Here is a 12,788-nt window from a genome sequence, read left to right on the forward strand (position 1 = left end):
CTGCGGAGCGGGGCGGGGCCGCGTGTGTTTACATCCGGCCGGGGCGCGCTGCCGCCGCCACTGCCGCCTGGGATCGTTCGGCCAGGGGTCCGAGCCGCTCGCACCATGGACACCAGCGACCTCTTCGCCAGCTGCAGAAAAGGGGATGTGGGCCGAGTGCGGTGAGGACCCCGCAGCCCCCGGGGAGGGGGCGGGGTAGGAGGGGCGCCCTCGGGGCGCCGCCGGCCCCGGCGCATGCGGTGGACCGGCTCCGGGCAGGCGCACGCCTCTGCGCCGCCGCAGCCCTGGCGCCGGACCCACCACAGACCGTCCCCCGAGAGCGCCTGGGCGCCCAAGCAGGGGACCGAGGCAGCTTTCCCAGCCGGGGTGCGCCAGGATGGAGTGCTGGGGGTGTTTTGCTCCCTGGGGTCCCGGAGGGCTTCTCAGAGGAGAGGACTGCTACGCGGAGCCGCGGAGAAGTGGGCGGAGAGGAGGGTCGCCCTCCGAGCGCTCAGGACCGGGAGGTCAGACCCCGGGGCGGGCCTGGGACTCCATACGTGGCTCATCGCACTGATACGCACCGGGCCTGGCACGCTCGAAACACCTAGGACCCAGAAACAACCTCTGACCCCCCGGGATTTGGAAACTCCTAAATGCAGTTAAAGCAAATCTGGCGCTGAAATCGCCATAGAACAGGGAGTGACGGGGTGCCTATTTGGGATGTGGGGCATCTTACTTCGTGGGCCCTTCCCTCCCTATTACCTGTATCTGACCCACTACTAGCTCCCTCGGGCTGGTCCCAGGCTTCCTGACTCCCACGGCGTCCCTCATCCCTCCCCAGCATCAAGTGTCACCTAGGAGTTAGCTGATAACCCCAGAAGCTGAGGGCAGCTCAAGAGCACTCCTGGCCCAACTTGGACATCTCTCCCAGGCTTCCTGCCCTCAGTGATGGCTTCATCACCATCCATGATGACCACTCCCCTTGCCTCCCACATGCCATCAGCTACCATGTCTCCTGACTTTTGCCTTCTAGAATCTGTTCACTTTTCTTCATGCTTTCACACCACCAGGACACCTGCAGCAGCCTTGTCCTTGGTCTCCCTCCCTCCAGTCTCCCCTATCCAATCTGCTGGCCCAAGCAGCCAGGGGGCTCTAGCAGAACAGATGCGCATCACCACCTCCTCTCTCCCAAATGCCTTCAGGCCAGAATCTTGTCCTCCTCAGCTCTGGGGTCCTGCTTCTGAGGCTCAGTGTTTGCCTTATGAGTTCCCATCTCTACACCTTATCTACCTATGTTGGTCCCTTTGCTTCGAATGCCTTTCCTGCTTTGGTCTGTCATCTGTCTTCACCTGAGGGGAGACTTCCCTCAGCCAAAAGGGATGTTTTCTTTCTTTCCCCATTCTGTGGGTTTCCTCTCACAGACAGTGAACCTGTCCTGACTCAGGCTCTGACCTCCTCCCCGCCTAGGTACCTGCTGGAGCAACGGGACGTGGAGGTGAATGTGCGGGACAAGTGGGACAGCACCCCCTTGTGAGTGCCAGGTGGGTGGGTGGTCACGGCAGGTGCGGGGGGGTGCTTTCAGTCCTGGTAACTGCCTCCTGTACTCTTTGTTTCCCTCCCTCAGGTACTATGCCTGCCTGTGTGGGCACGAGGAGCTAGTACTCTATCTTCTGGCCAACGGTGAGAGAAGGGGCTGGGGCTCTGTGTGTGTGTGTGTGTGTGTGTGTGTGGTTTGCATTTGCAGATGCCCTCAAGTCCTGTCTTTGTGTCACCCCTACACACACCCAATCGGCAAGTCCTGGTGGTTCTGCTTTTAGAACCTATTTTCTGCCTTGTTCACTTCCCCGTCTCTACTGCCACCACCCAGCCCAATTACAGCATCTCTCCCTGGCCCCAAAGCCAGCCTCCTCTGGTCTCCTGACTGCCCCTTTTGCCCCACCTACAATCTGTTCTCCATAATACAGCCCAGTGGGTCTCCCAAGTCTGATAGGCTTAAAGTACTCCAAAGACTTCCCGTTGCATTTAGCATAAAACTAGAATGCCTTGCCAGTCTTTGTGCTTCTAAGTGACCTGCTCTTCCCCCTCTGGCCTCACCTCCTTTGGCTCCCCCATGTGCTCACTCTTCAGCCACACTGGCTTCTCCGGTGCTCGGGCACTTGGGCACTCCCAAGTGTTCTTCTACCTCAGGACCTTTGCACTTGATCTTCTTTCTATTTAGATTGCCCTTTCTCAGATCTTTGTATGGCCGACTTCCTCATTCCATTCAGGTCTCTGCATGTTGTCACGGACACAGTGACCTTCCATGGCCTCTACATGGCAGTCACAACCACTGTTACCATTTGTCTTGCTTTCTTTTGCTTCATAGCACCTGACATTTATTAACCTGTTTATTGGCCACTGCCCCACTAGAGAATCAGTTTAGTCAGGACAGGGATTTGTCTGTTTATGGCTGTGTCTCCAGGGCATAGAACAGGGCAGTCTCTGAGCCTGCTTTGTTTGTAGTCTGTGGTACCCAGATGTGCCTGTGTGCCTAGGCCCTGGCAGATAAGATGCTAGTGTCATAGTGGGCCCAGGGTAATTTGGAAGGGGCTCCAAATTCCAGGGCTGGGCCCTACATGTGGGAAGGTTGCAGGGGGAGAGATGAGGATTTCCCCCAGACCCTCTCCCAGCCGCAGTGTGCATGTTCCTGACCCTGCTGACTGGTGAGCCCTGCTGCCCCCAGGAGCCCGCTGTGAGGCCAACACCTTTGATGGGGAACGCTGCCTCTATGGGGCACTTAGCGACCCTATCCGCCGGGCCCTGCGCGATTACAAGCAGGTGACAGCCTCCTGCAGGAGGCGGGACTACTACGACGACTTCCTGCAGCGGTGAGATGGGGTGCAGGCCTGGGTGTGTGTGGAGGGGGGCGGTGATGTGGAGCTGAGGGATGTCTGGCAGGGTGGGGTGGGAGCCGCTGTGGTAAGACTGGGGGGAGGTGCATGCTGAACACCCCCTCCGCCTACCCCTCCCCAGGCTTCTGGAGCAGGGCATCCATAGCGACGTGGTTTTTGTGGTGCACGGGAAGCCCTTCCGGGCACATCGCTGCGTCCTGGGCGTGCGCAGTGCCTACTTTGCCAACATGCTGGACACCAAATGGAAGGGCAAGAACGTCGTGGTCCTGAGGCACCCACTGGTGCGTCCCTCCCAGGGGCAGAGGGACAGCAGGGGCTTGTGCTGCGTGGCCGCCTCTGACCTCCCCGCCTGGCTATCTCTGCTTGCAGATCAACCCCGTGGCCTTTGGGGCCCTGCTGCAGTACCTGTACACAGGTAAATCTCTGGGCCCAGGCTGGGCAGGCAGGGAGGGCGTTTCTGTCCAGCAGCAGGCCCAGCTGTGGCCTTGGGCCCTCCTTTTACCTCCTGGTACTTATCCCCTGCAGTGTGGGCCGGTTCCAACTCCTTCCTGGGCGGGCTGGGAGACAATGAGCTGGTATGTCTGCTCAGGAAGAACTTGTCCCATCTGCAAACTGAGCCCTCTCCTGTCCTGGGGCCTGTAGAACTCAGGCAGTGGCTCCTGATGGGAAAACCAAGGCAGCGAGTAGACCTAGGAGTCCCAGTGCTAGGGACAGCAGAGGGCTCCTCTCCGGCCCTGAGCCTCCCATGCCGCACCCAGGCCGCCTGGACATCGGTGTGGAACATGTTAGCGACTGCGAGCGGCTGGCCAAGCAGTGCCAGCTGTGGGACCTGCTCAGTGACCTCGAGGCCAAGTGCGAGAAGGTGTCCGAGTTTGGTGCGTCCAGACTTAGGGTCCGGGGCATCGGGCGGGAACTGGCAGGGCCCACTTGGCTCCCTGAAGCTGTACTCTCCCCTCCACAGTGGCATCCAAGCCAGGCACGTGCGTGAAGGTGCTGACTATTGAGCCCCCCACAGCAGACCCCCGGCTTCGGGAGGACATGGCCCTGCTGGCCGACTGCGCCCTGCCCCCTGAGCTCCGTGTAAGCACATGGCGTTCTGGGATGGGGCCCAGTGTGGACATAGCTGTGGTAGACAAGTCCCACTCTTGGGTTCAACCCTTGTGTGACCTGGAGCCAGTTACTTCCCTTTTCTTTTCTTTCTTTCTTTCTTTTTTTTTTTTTAAGATTTTATTTATTTGAGAGAGAGCGTAAGCACAGGAGCAGTGGGAGGGACAGAGGGAGAGGAAAAAGCAGGTTCCCCTGCTGAGCAGGGAGCCCCATGTGGGGCTCGATCCCAGGACCTGAGACCATGACCCAAGCTGCAGGCAGATGCTTAACCAACTGAGCCACCCAGGCGCCTCGGTCACTTCCCTTTTCTTTCTTTTTTTTTTTTTTTAAAAGATTTTATTTATTTTTGATAGAGAGTGTACAAACAGGGGAAGCAGCAGGCAGAGGGAGAGGAAGAAGCAGGCTTCCCACAGAGCAGGGAGCCCGATGCGGGGCTCGATCCCAGGACCCTGGGATCATGACCTGAGCCGAAGGCAGATGCTTAACGACTGAGCCACCCAGGCACCTCTCACTTCCCTTTTCTGAGCCCACTTTACTTTTGTTGTTGGTGTTGTACTCAGATCTTCAAATGGGGCAGCAGTCCACCCTATCGAGCTAGAATAGGCTTTAGACTGGGGCTGGCCACTCTCCCTTGTCCCACTTGCTCTGAGGGTATCTTTTTTCCTGTCCCCCAGGGTGATCTCGGGGAGCTGCCCTTCCCTTGTCCTGATGGCTTCAACAGCTGTCCTGATGTCTGCTTTCGGGTGGAAGGTTGCAGCTTTCTCTGCCACAAGGTGCCGTCCCTTCCCCCCCACGCCACCACCCCCTTGCCTTAAGTCCCTGGCCAGCTGTCTGGGCCTGGGCCCTGGCCCTCGCCCTTCCTGAGCCCAGCCTCCCCCAGGCCTTCTTCTGCGGCCGCAGCGACTACTTCCAGGCCCTGCTGAACGACCACTTCAGAGAAAACGAGGAGCTGGAGGCCTCAGGCGGCCTCCCGGCCATCACCCTCCATGGCATCTCGCCTGACATCTTCACGCACGTGCTCTACTACATCTATAGCGACCACACAGAGGTGCGGGGCTCAGGCAGGCCATGTGCACTGGGCTGGGGGGCATGACCGTCGGGACAGGGCCACAGCCCGGGTCTTCACGGGGTTTAAAGGGAGGACCTAGGTCCTGCTTTGCTCCATGGGGCTGGTTTTCTAGGAAGCTGGAGAAGAAGTGTGGGACACATTTGGATTTGTCTTTCAGGCAGAGGGGACCTCAGTCGGTTCCAGAGCAGGGATGAATGGCAGGAGCCACATCATGAGCACATGCCACCTGGGGTCCCCGAGTTCTCCAGTTGGAGGGTGGGTAGGGAGAGTAACCCTGAATTACCACAACAGTGGGGAGCCCTGAGCTTCCTACCTCTGGATAGCAGCCCATGCCCAGGGTCCTGGATTTCTGTCTCCTGTTCTCTTGTTGCCTCCCTGGGTCTTCAGCTGCCCCAAAGCATCCCTAACGTGTGGGTGACGGGGCAGCTGGGGCTAGTGCCGAAGGCGTGTGTGTGTGTGTGTGTGTGTAAAAGGCTACTGTGGTAAAGCAGAAGTTTGTTTCTCCTTCATGTCTGAGGTATGTGCACCAGGGCAGATGGCTTACTGGGACCCAGGCTGTCCCCTCCATCTTGTCACTGTGACATGGCCTAGGGCAGGGGTCTGCAGACCTTCTCTGAGGACTAGGCATAAGTGTCGTGTGCCCGAGCATCTTTGTCCTGGCCGTCCAGCGCTGCCGTCATGCAGAAGCACCATAGCCGGGTAGAAGTGAGCGGCTGTAGGTCTGTTCCACTCGCGCTTCCTGACGAGATACAGAGCGGCCCGGACCTGGTCCACAGCACCTGAGGTGGTATTCTCCTTTGCACCTGGAGATCGGGGTACAGGCCGACTCACGCGTTAGGAGGCTGAGGAAGACGAGGCAAGCAGTTTCCTTTGTCCTCGGCCAGGTGGAGGCCACACACACCAGTTCTCCTGTGGCTCTGGAGAGAACTCACTTAGTGGCCGTACTTGTCAGCAACGCAGGCTGGGACATGTGGCCTCTGGTTAGGGAGAAGGCACAGGGGACAAGCTGGGCTGTGATGTCAGCCCTGTGCTTGGCTCATGTAGCGCCCCCATTCACATCTTCAGTTTCTGACAGCCTTTTGAGACAGGCATGGTTGCACCTCCCAGAGAGGAGGAAACAGGCACACACAGGTGAAATGACTTGCCTAGGGTCCCAACAGAATTTCAGAACACGGGTCTGTGTGATTCACAGCTCAGCTTCTTTCCCCTGCTAAGGCCCTGCCTGCACCAGGCCTGCAAGCCTGCCTGAGGCCCGGGAACCCCAGTCTCCTCCAGCCTCTCTGGTCCCACAATGCCTGCAGCAATCTGGGTCCCCCCGAGGCCTGGGTGGGAGCTCCTGCCCTGCCTGCAGCCTCCACCCAGCCTTGCGGCCGGGGCCCTGAGTGGCCTTGGTGACCTCGGGGCACACCCTCCCTCACCCCTTCTTTCACTGCAGCTGCCCCCCGAGGCGGCCTATGATGTGCTGAGCGTGGCCGACATGTACCTGTTGCCGGGCCTGAAGCGGCTGTGTGGCCGCAGCCTGGCCCAGCTGCTGGACGAGGACAGCGTGGTGGGCGTGTGGCGCGTGGCCAAGCTCTTCCGCTTGGCACGCCTCGAGGACCAGTGCACTGAGTACATGGCCAAGGTCATCGAGAAGGTGGGCCCGCGGGAGCCGGGGTGGGCGGGGCAGGCTGAGGGCGGGCGGCAGGCGTGCTCTGAGCTGGCCTGTCCGCAGCTGGTGGAGCGGGAGGACTTCGTGGAGGCCGTGCGGGAGGAGGCGGCGGCCGTGGCTGCCCGACAGGAGACGGACTCCATCCCGCTGGTGGACGACATCCGCTTCCACGTGGCCAGCACGGTGCAGACCTACAGCGCCATCGAGGAGGCACAGCAGCGGCTGCGGGCCCTGGAGGACCTGCTGGTGTCCATCGGCCTGGACTGCTGACCGTCAGCTTGTGGCACGTGTGGGCCCTGCGTGTGTGTGCGCGCGTGCGCATGTACGGCTCGTCTTTCTGTTCTTGCTCCGGTGAGGGCATCGTGGTGGGCTGAGGGGGCTCCGTGGGGTTCGCCTCCCCCTCCGTGCCTGGGGGCCCCGAGGGGGGGTCAGGATGAGCCCCCTCCCCCAACACAAGCCAGCCCCCAAGGCCCTGGGGCTGGGCACCGCTCAGGGAAACCTGGGGTGGGGGGTCTCTTTGGGCCTCCCTCCCCCGGGCCCCTCCACACCCCCGCTCTCCTGGCCCTGGCTTGTCTGCTTCCAAGCCAAGCCGGCGAGCAGGCTTCTCTGAGGAGCAGAGTTGGCCCACAGGGAGCAGGAAAGTCTGTGTGTGGCAATAAAGCTTCATTCGCTGTGGGAGCCTGAGCCCGTGTCTGGGGCGGGCACAGGAGCAGGAGTTGGGGAGGGCCAGGGAGGAAGCTCTGGATTTGGAGGCCCTCATGGGCCCTCGGTGCCCAACAGGGGCTTCTTGGGGACTGGCGGGGTGTGTCTGTGGGTCTGAGGAGGCAGGCCGTCTCCGCAGGGGCCCTGAGATTCCCCAGCTGGGCCCAGCCTTTCCAGTGGTGGGACTCCCCTCAGGCCCAGCTTTTGCCTTGGGCTCCTCTTGGTGAAGTCCGACCCCCCCACCCCTGCCCTCAGTGGTCCTGGGGGAGGTTTAGTGGGAGGGCTGACTGAGCGACCACAGAGGCCGCTTCCCCCTCAGGCAAGGACCGGCTTCCGGCTTCCGAGCCCTGCAGTCCCAGGAGGAGGGCCAGGGAGGAGGGGTGGAGCTGGAAGGGGTAGGAGGAGGCCCAGGGACCCCAGCTAGCCCCAGCCTGGCTCCCTCCACTCCCCAGCCCACTGGCCGCTGGCTGTGGGGACTAACCTCTATCTGCCCCCAGCCCAGGGCCAGCCTCCTTCTTGGGGCGGCCTCCTGGCCCCTGCGACAGGGGCCATGACATTATCAGGGATGTCAGAGGCGGCTTTCTCAGGATACCCTGTAGGCTGCCCCCCACCACAGTCCCTTGGGTCCTGAGGCCCAGGCAGCAAGCACCCTGAGGCCTGCCCCCTTCTGCCCTGGGAACAGCAGTGGTGTCCTGGCCCTCCCTGCAGTTATTGTTCTGTCCTTTGTGCCTTTTTACTCTTGTTTTGTCAGTTCCAGAACTTCTGGGATCTTTTCCTTAAGCCCCTCCGTGCTTTTCATACATATTGGTCTGGCATGTTGCTCACATGGGGTCAGCTGTAAGATCGGAGGGGTCAGTTGAACAAGGTACCCAGTAGGCAAGAGGGTGATCACCGTGGGGGAGGAGAAGTTGCCAAGTGGACAGCGGAGCCTGCTCGGTGGAAGGCAGGGCTTGGACATGGGCCTGGGAGCCTGAAGAGGCCCAAGATGAGACTGGAGGAGGTCAGCATGGCCAGAGCCCAGGCCCCCATTGGGGCCAGAGTTCTCACCCTGGCTCTACTTCTTACTGCCTGGTCACAGCTCCATGCCTCAGTTTGCCCAGCTGCCTCCCTCGCTGGGGGCATCAAAAGTGAGTTCCTGCTACTTGTGGACCACACCGGCGCAGGGGGTGAGCTTGTTGTGTATTTGTGAAATGCTGGGCTCCACCCAAGGTGTGGAGGGAGGGACAAGGAGGGTGCAGCAGGGGCTGACTTCAGTTTTGCAAGGTCATTCCGCTTGCTCTGGGTACCCAGGCAGGAAGGGTGGAGCCCAGGCTGGTGGCCTAAGAGCCACAGGTCCCACCTTAGACCGCACACTAACTCCATGTGCGCCAAGGTATGTAGTAAGAAGTTTCAACATAAAAAAAAATTTTTTTTAATTACGATGCCTTTTTTTAAAAAAGATTTTATTTATTGGAAAGCGAGCACGAGTGGGGGGAGGGGCAGAAGGAGAGGGAGAGAGAGAATCTCAAGCAGATTCCGTGCTGAGGGCAGAGCCCGATGTGGGGCTCGATCCCACGACCCCAAGATCATGACCTGAGCCAAAACCAAGACTCTGATGCTTAACCGACTGCACCACCCAGGTACCCCGATTACAATGCATTTTTTTAAAAATCGATACTAGGGACAAAAGAACTGGTATAGTGAACACATCTTTTTTACAGCTATTATTTGAAAGCGTATTTGTTTTATAACAGATTGTAAGTAAAAACCTAAGTGAGGAGGTTTCAGGGGAAATGTTCTGGATGTGGTACTTTGCAGGTCACCGAGAGAGCGAGTCTGGGGAGCTGTGCTGGCCAGGGAGGTGGGGGGGCCAGGGGAGTCCGTGTGCCGGGGACCGCAGCCGGTCCCCTCAGCCCCTGGGTCGCAGGGGCATCCACCAGCTACCTCATCACACCTTCCTCCTTTTCTGGGCTACTTGTGGCCTACGGTGGGGAAGGTGTTCAGTGCGGTGTTGCAAACAGGAAACAATGAGAACAGCCTCCGTGAGCCCGGCGGGGAAGGAAATGGTAGTAAGGCGGTGTGGCCAAGCTTCCGGTGGTCCTGAGGATGCTCGGTGCGGCCTGTGTACACACGGGGGTGCGGGGGCCGTCTGCCTGCCTGGCGGGGCTCCCTGCAAACCCAGGCTCGGAAACACAGGGCCGGCTGCCAGAGCGAGAGTTGAGGGTTTCATCTGATTTCTGTGTTGTTTTCATGGTGTGGCTGTGTTGCATTTAGAATTAAAAAGCACGTCTGTCCCTCAGGTAGCAACTTTAATTCATTCCTGCCGAGTGGAAACATATGTCTGTGAGATTTATTGGGAAAGCTAAGCATTCTATCCCAGCTCGAGATACTCGCACATTTTTCACAGAAGGAAGAATAGATCAGCTGAGCGCTTACCAAAGACGCAACAAGCACAGCTTGTACGTAAGACGTAATGTGGGGGCGGCTTGTCGCACCCCCAGGGAGAGAAAAGGAGCCATGGCGGGCTGTGCGGGGCAGGCGAGGCACTTTGTTCTCAGGTGCTGTGTGCTGAGTCGTGCTGGAGCTCGGAGAAACATCAGGAGTCCTGGCCCTGTCTTTATTTAAAATGCTGCTATTGGGTTCATCATGCATTTTTTATGTTACTTTTAATTTAAATCACATGAAAGTATTACTTATCTTGCTTATAAAGATTCTTGGTGCCCCTTTTACATTGTGTCCCAGGCAAGTGTCTTACTTGGCCTCACCCTGGTCCTGGTCCTGACCCAAGCAGTCATTACATGAGGCAGGTCTGTGATGAATATATAACACATTTTTTCAACCATCGATTAAGATCTTCCCCACTTGCAAAGAAATAAAAATTTAAAAAAAGAGTGACGGCTCTGCATATGTTCTTTCGTCCACCTGGAAAACCACACAGCCTTCCGTGCCCCGTCTCACTGCCAGGACCCAAGAGCCACTGCTTGCGGCGGGGAGGCTGCCATCTGGGCCCTGGCGTCACATGGTTAGGGGTGCTCTTGCTAGCACTAAGAGCAGCCTTCGTCCCTGAGCAGACATTTTGAAGGCATAAAAATTTCTCACTTGGGAAAAGTCTCACCCGGCAGGCCTCAGACGGAGGGCTGGGGCCCTCAGGCTTCTGGGAGTTTCTACTTCTGAGCCAGGAAGCCACCCTCAGGCTGTACCAGGTCCTCCTGGTGGTTTAAGATCTGAGCATTGCATCTGCGTGCACTGCAACCGGGGCTTCGTCGCCCGCCTTCCTCCTCTGGGGAGGGAGGGGGATCCTGCACCAGGGTCTAGGACACCGGGCTGGGGCCCCGAATCTGCACTGGCTTTGAGCCAATCACCGAATCCCTCAGAGCCGCAGTTTGCTGACCGGTCTGAATGAGAGCAACACTACCAACCACCCAAAGCTCATGTAGAAATTCCATGGGGCGCCTCGGAGGAAGTTCCCACCAGGAGTGGCAGCTCAACCAATGTGAATTTCACTGTGAATTTCCATTCTTTCCTGGAAGATAGAACAGTGACAATTTGGGGCATACTTTGTAAGCTTTTCTTCTTTGTAGCATGTTGGAGATCTGCATGTGTTCCTTATGTTTCCTCCAGATCCCTTGGCCCTCAAGGGTCACCAAACCTTGTTGATTTTACCTCTTCAGTAGCCACCGATTCCCTTCTTTGTCCCCTGTCCTGGCCCCAGGACCGGGCCTCACCTCCAGCTCACTCTCGCTCCCTGTTGGCATCTTCCAGGCAGATACTGACCCTGGGCCTCCTGTCCCTGAAAGCCTCAGTGCAGGCACTTGTTCTCAGGCACAGCCTGCTGTGTCCCCTGACACCGGAGCCTGTCCTGTTCTGTGGGCACCTGGCCCACCACCTCCCGGCCTCCCATGCGTTTCGCTGTGGCTGTGCCACTGGGTTCTAGATGTGAGCTGAGATACTAAGTGCGGTCTCTGGCTTATTCCATGAAAGGTACATGCCTGCCGCTTTCCTTTCTTCCCCTCCTATGGGCTGGAACGAGGGCGCAGTGGCAGGAGCTGGAGTAGCCATCTTGGACCATGTGCTTAAGACTTCCCTGCAGCCAGAGGGGAAGGTGGGAGGAGAAAGGCCAGGCTGCCCCTCCCCGCAAGCCTCCATTTTGTTCATGGCTGTGCCCTCTACCTGAGGCCACAGCCTGACAGGTGGCCCCCCTTTCACAGGGGCAGCACTATGTTCCACCGACAGCCCCTCCAGTCAGGGCTGTGGGCTCCCTGTGGCTGGTCCTGACGCCGCACCAGCCTCAGTGGACACCTTCACTGCACTGTCCTTGGGTGCTGCTGTGGGTGCCAACCTGAGCTCCCTCCACCCTCGAGTCCTGTCCTGAGCCCTCTTGCCGCAGGACCTGTGCACCCCACTGCGTTCATCTTTCTGCTCTCCCGCAGGGCCGCCTCTGGGCTGGTCCCCTGTGCTCCCATCGCCCTTCTTCCTGCCCCAACTGTTGGGCACTGGAGTGGCAGGTTTGTGTCCCTCTGTCCTCATTTTGGGGGGCAGCCCCAGGGCCTGCATCGTGCCTGGTGCAGCAGGCCTTCCCTCCCTCAGCCTCTCCCTCCCTCATTGGACAAGTTTGGAGACCGGAGGCCTAATGCAAGCCCACACACACCCTCCTGCAGCTCAGTTCTGATGGAGGGACAGAGCTACTGTGTGGTCAAGCAGAGCACAGACCCTGTCAGATACAGCAGGTGGGGAAGGAGCCAGGGTGGGTGTGCTGGCTTTAGACTAGGTGGTTAGGAAAGGCCTCCAGGGTGGCCAGCAGGGAGGCTGGTGTGTGTGGGCTGGTGGACACGGGAGGAAGAGGGTGAAGGCAGGGGGGCCACGGGCGGGTTGTGAGCGAGAAGGGCCACCTCGCACTCAACACGCCCTCCTGTGGCCGTGTGGGGAAGGCAGCAAGGACAGCCCCTGAGGAGGGCGCTGTCGCCCTCTGGTGGGAGGGGAAGGCGGCAGCAGTAGGGCCGGAGGGAAGTGGCCTGTAGCCCAACCCTGGAGGCGGAGGTGGAGGCAGAGCCGACCGACCGCGGACACAGAAGTGGAGGAGGACGTGCAGAGCCCCGGGCCCCACAGCAGGAGAGCTGAGACGGGCGCGTGGCCGAGTGGAGCCGCCCGGGTGGGGCCACAAGGGGGGGCAGCAACCATGGAGTCTAGAGCTGGGGGCGGCCCCGGCCAAGTCGGGAGGAGAAAGCACGCGTGCAGTCTTCTCCGGGCACAAGTCCCCAAGAACGGCAGAGGGAAAATCCAGTCCCTACCCCCTGGCTTGGGTCAGATGACTGGCTCAGCCCAGACAGCAATAGTGGCCTGCAAGAGGGCCTGCTGTTCTCTGTCCAGGGAGCGCTGTGGTCTCGGATCAGACAGACGGACGACACCACCG

The 12,788-nt window shown here is 59.3% G+C and overlaps 1 protein-coding gene across 4 annotated transcripts; it reads left to right on the top strand.

Annotated features, from left to right (window-relative positions):
* Positions 1-9: 9 nt before the first annotated feature.
* ABTB1 (ankyrin repeat and BTB domain containing 1) lies at positions 10-10,269 on the top strand. Of its 4 annotated transcripts, none has more exons than XM_045904201.3 (12): positions 10-161; positions 1,447-1,509; positions 1,604-1,659; positions 2,702-2,846; positions 2,992-3,151; positions 3,240-3,285; positions 3,629-3,745; positions 3,832-3,950; positions 4,652-4,750; positions 4,858-5,025; positions 6,482-6,682; positions 6,761-10,269. In XM_045904201.3, exons 1-12 carry the CDS (start codon positions 106-108, stop codon positions 6,965-6,967), a joined length of 1,437 nt encoding a protein of 478 aa, XP_045760157.1. In that variant the 5' UTR covers positions 10-105; the 3' UTR covers positions 6,968-10,269. The 4 variants fall into 4 exon arrangements, with proteins under 4 accessions (XP_045760157.1, XP_045760158.1, XP_064447206.1 ...); XM_045904202.3 differs by having other exon boundaries at positions 1,447-1,474; XM_064591136.1 differs by lacking the exon at positions 3,629-3,745.
* Positions 10,270-12,788: the final 2,519 nt, after the last annotated feature.

The sequence above is a fragment of the Mirounga angustirostris genome, unplaced genomic scaffold (assembly GCF_029215605.1).
Source record: "Mirounga angustirostris isolate CCGP_5_RB_7025 unplaced genomic scaffold, mMirAng1.0.hap1 SCAF_1, whole genome shotgun sequence".
Taxonomy (NCBI): Eukaryota; Metazoa; Chordata; class Mammalia; order Carnivora; family Phocidae; genus Mirounga; species Mirounga angustirostris.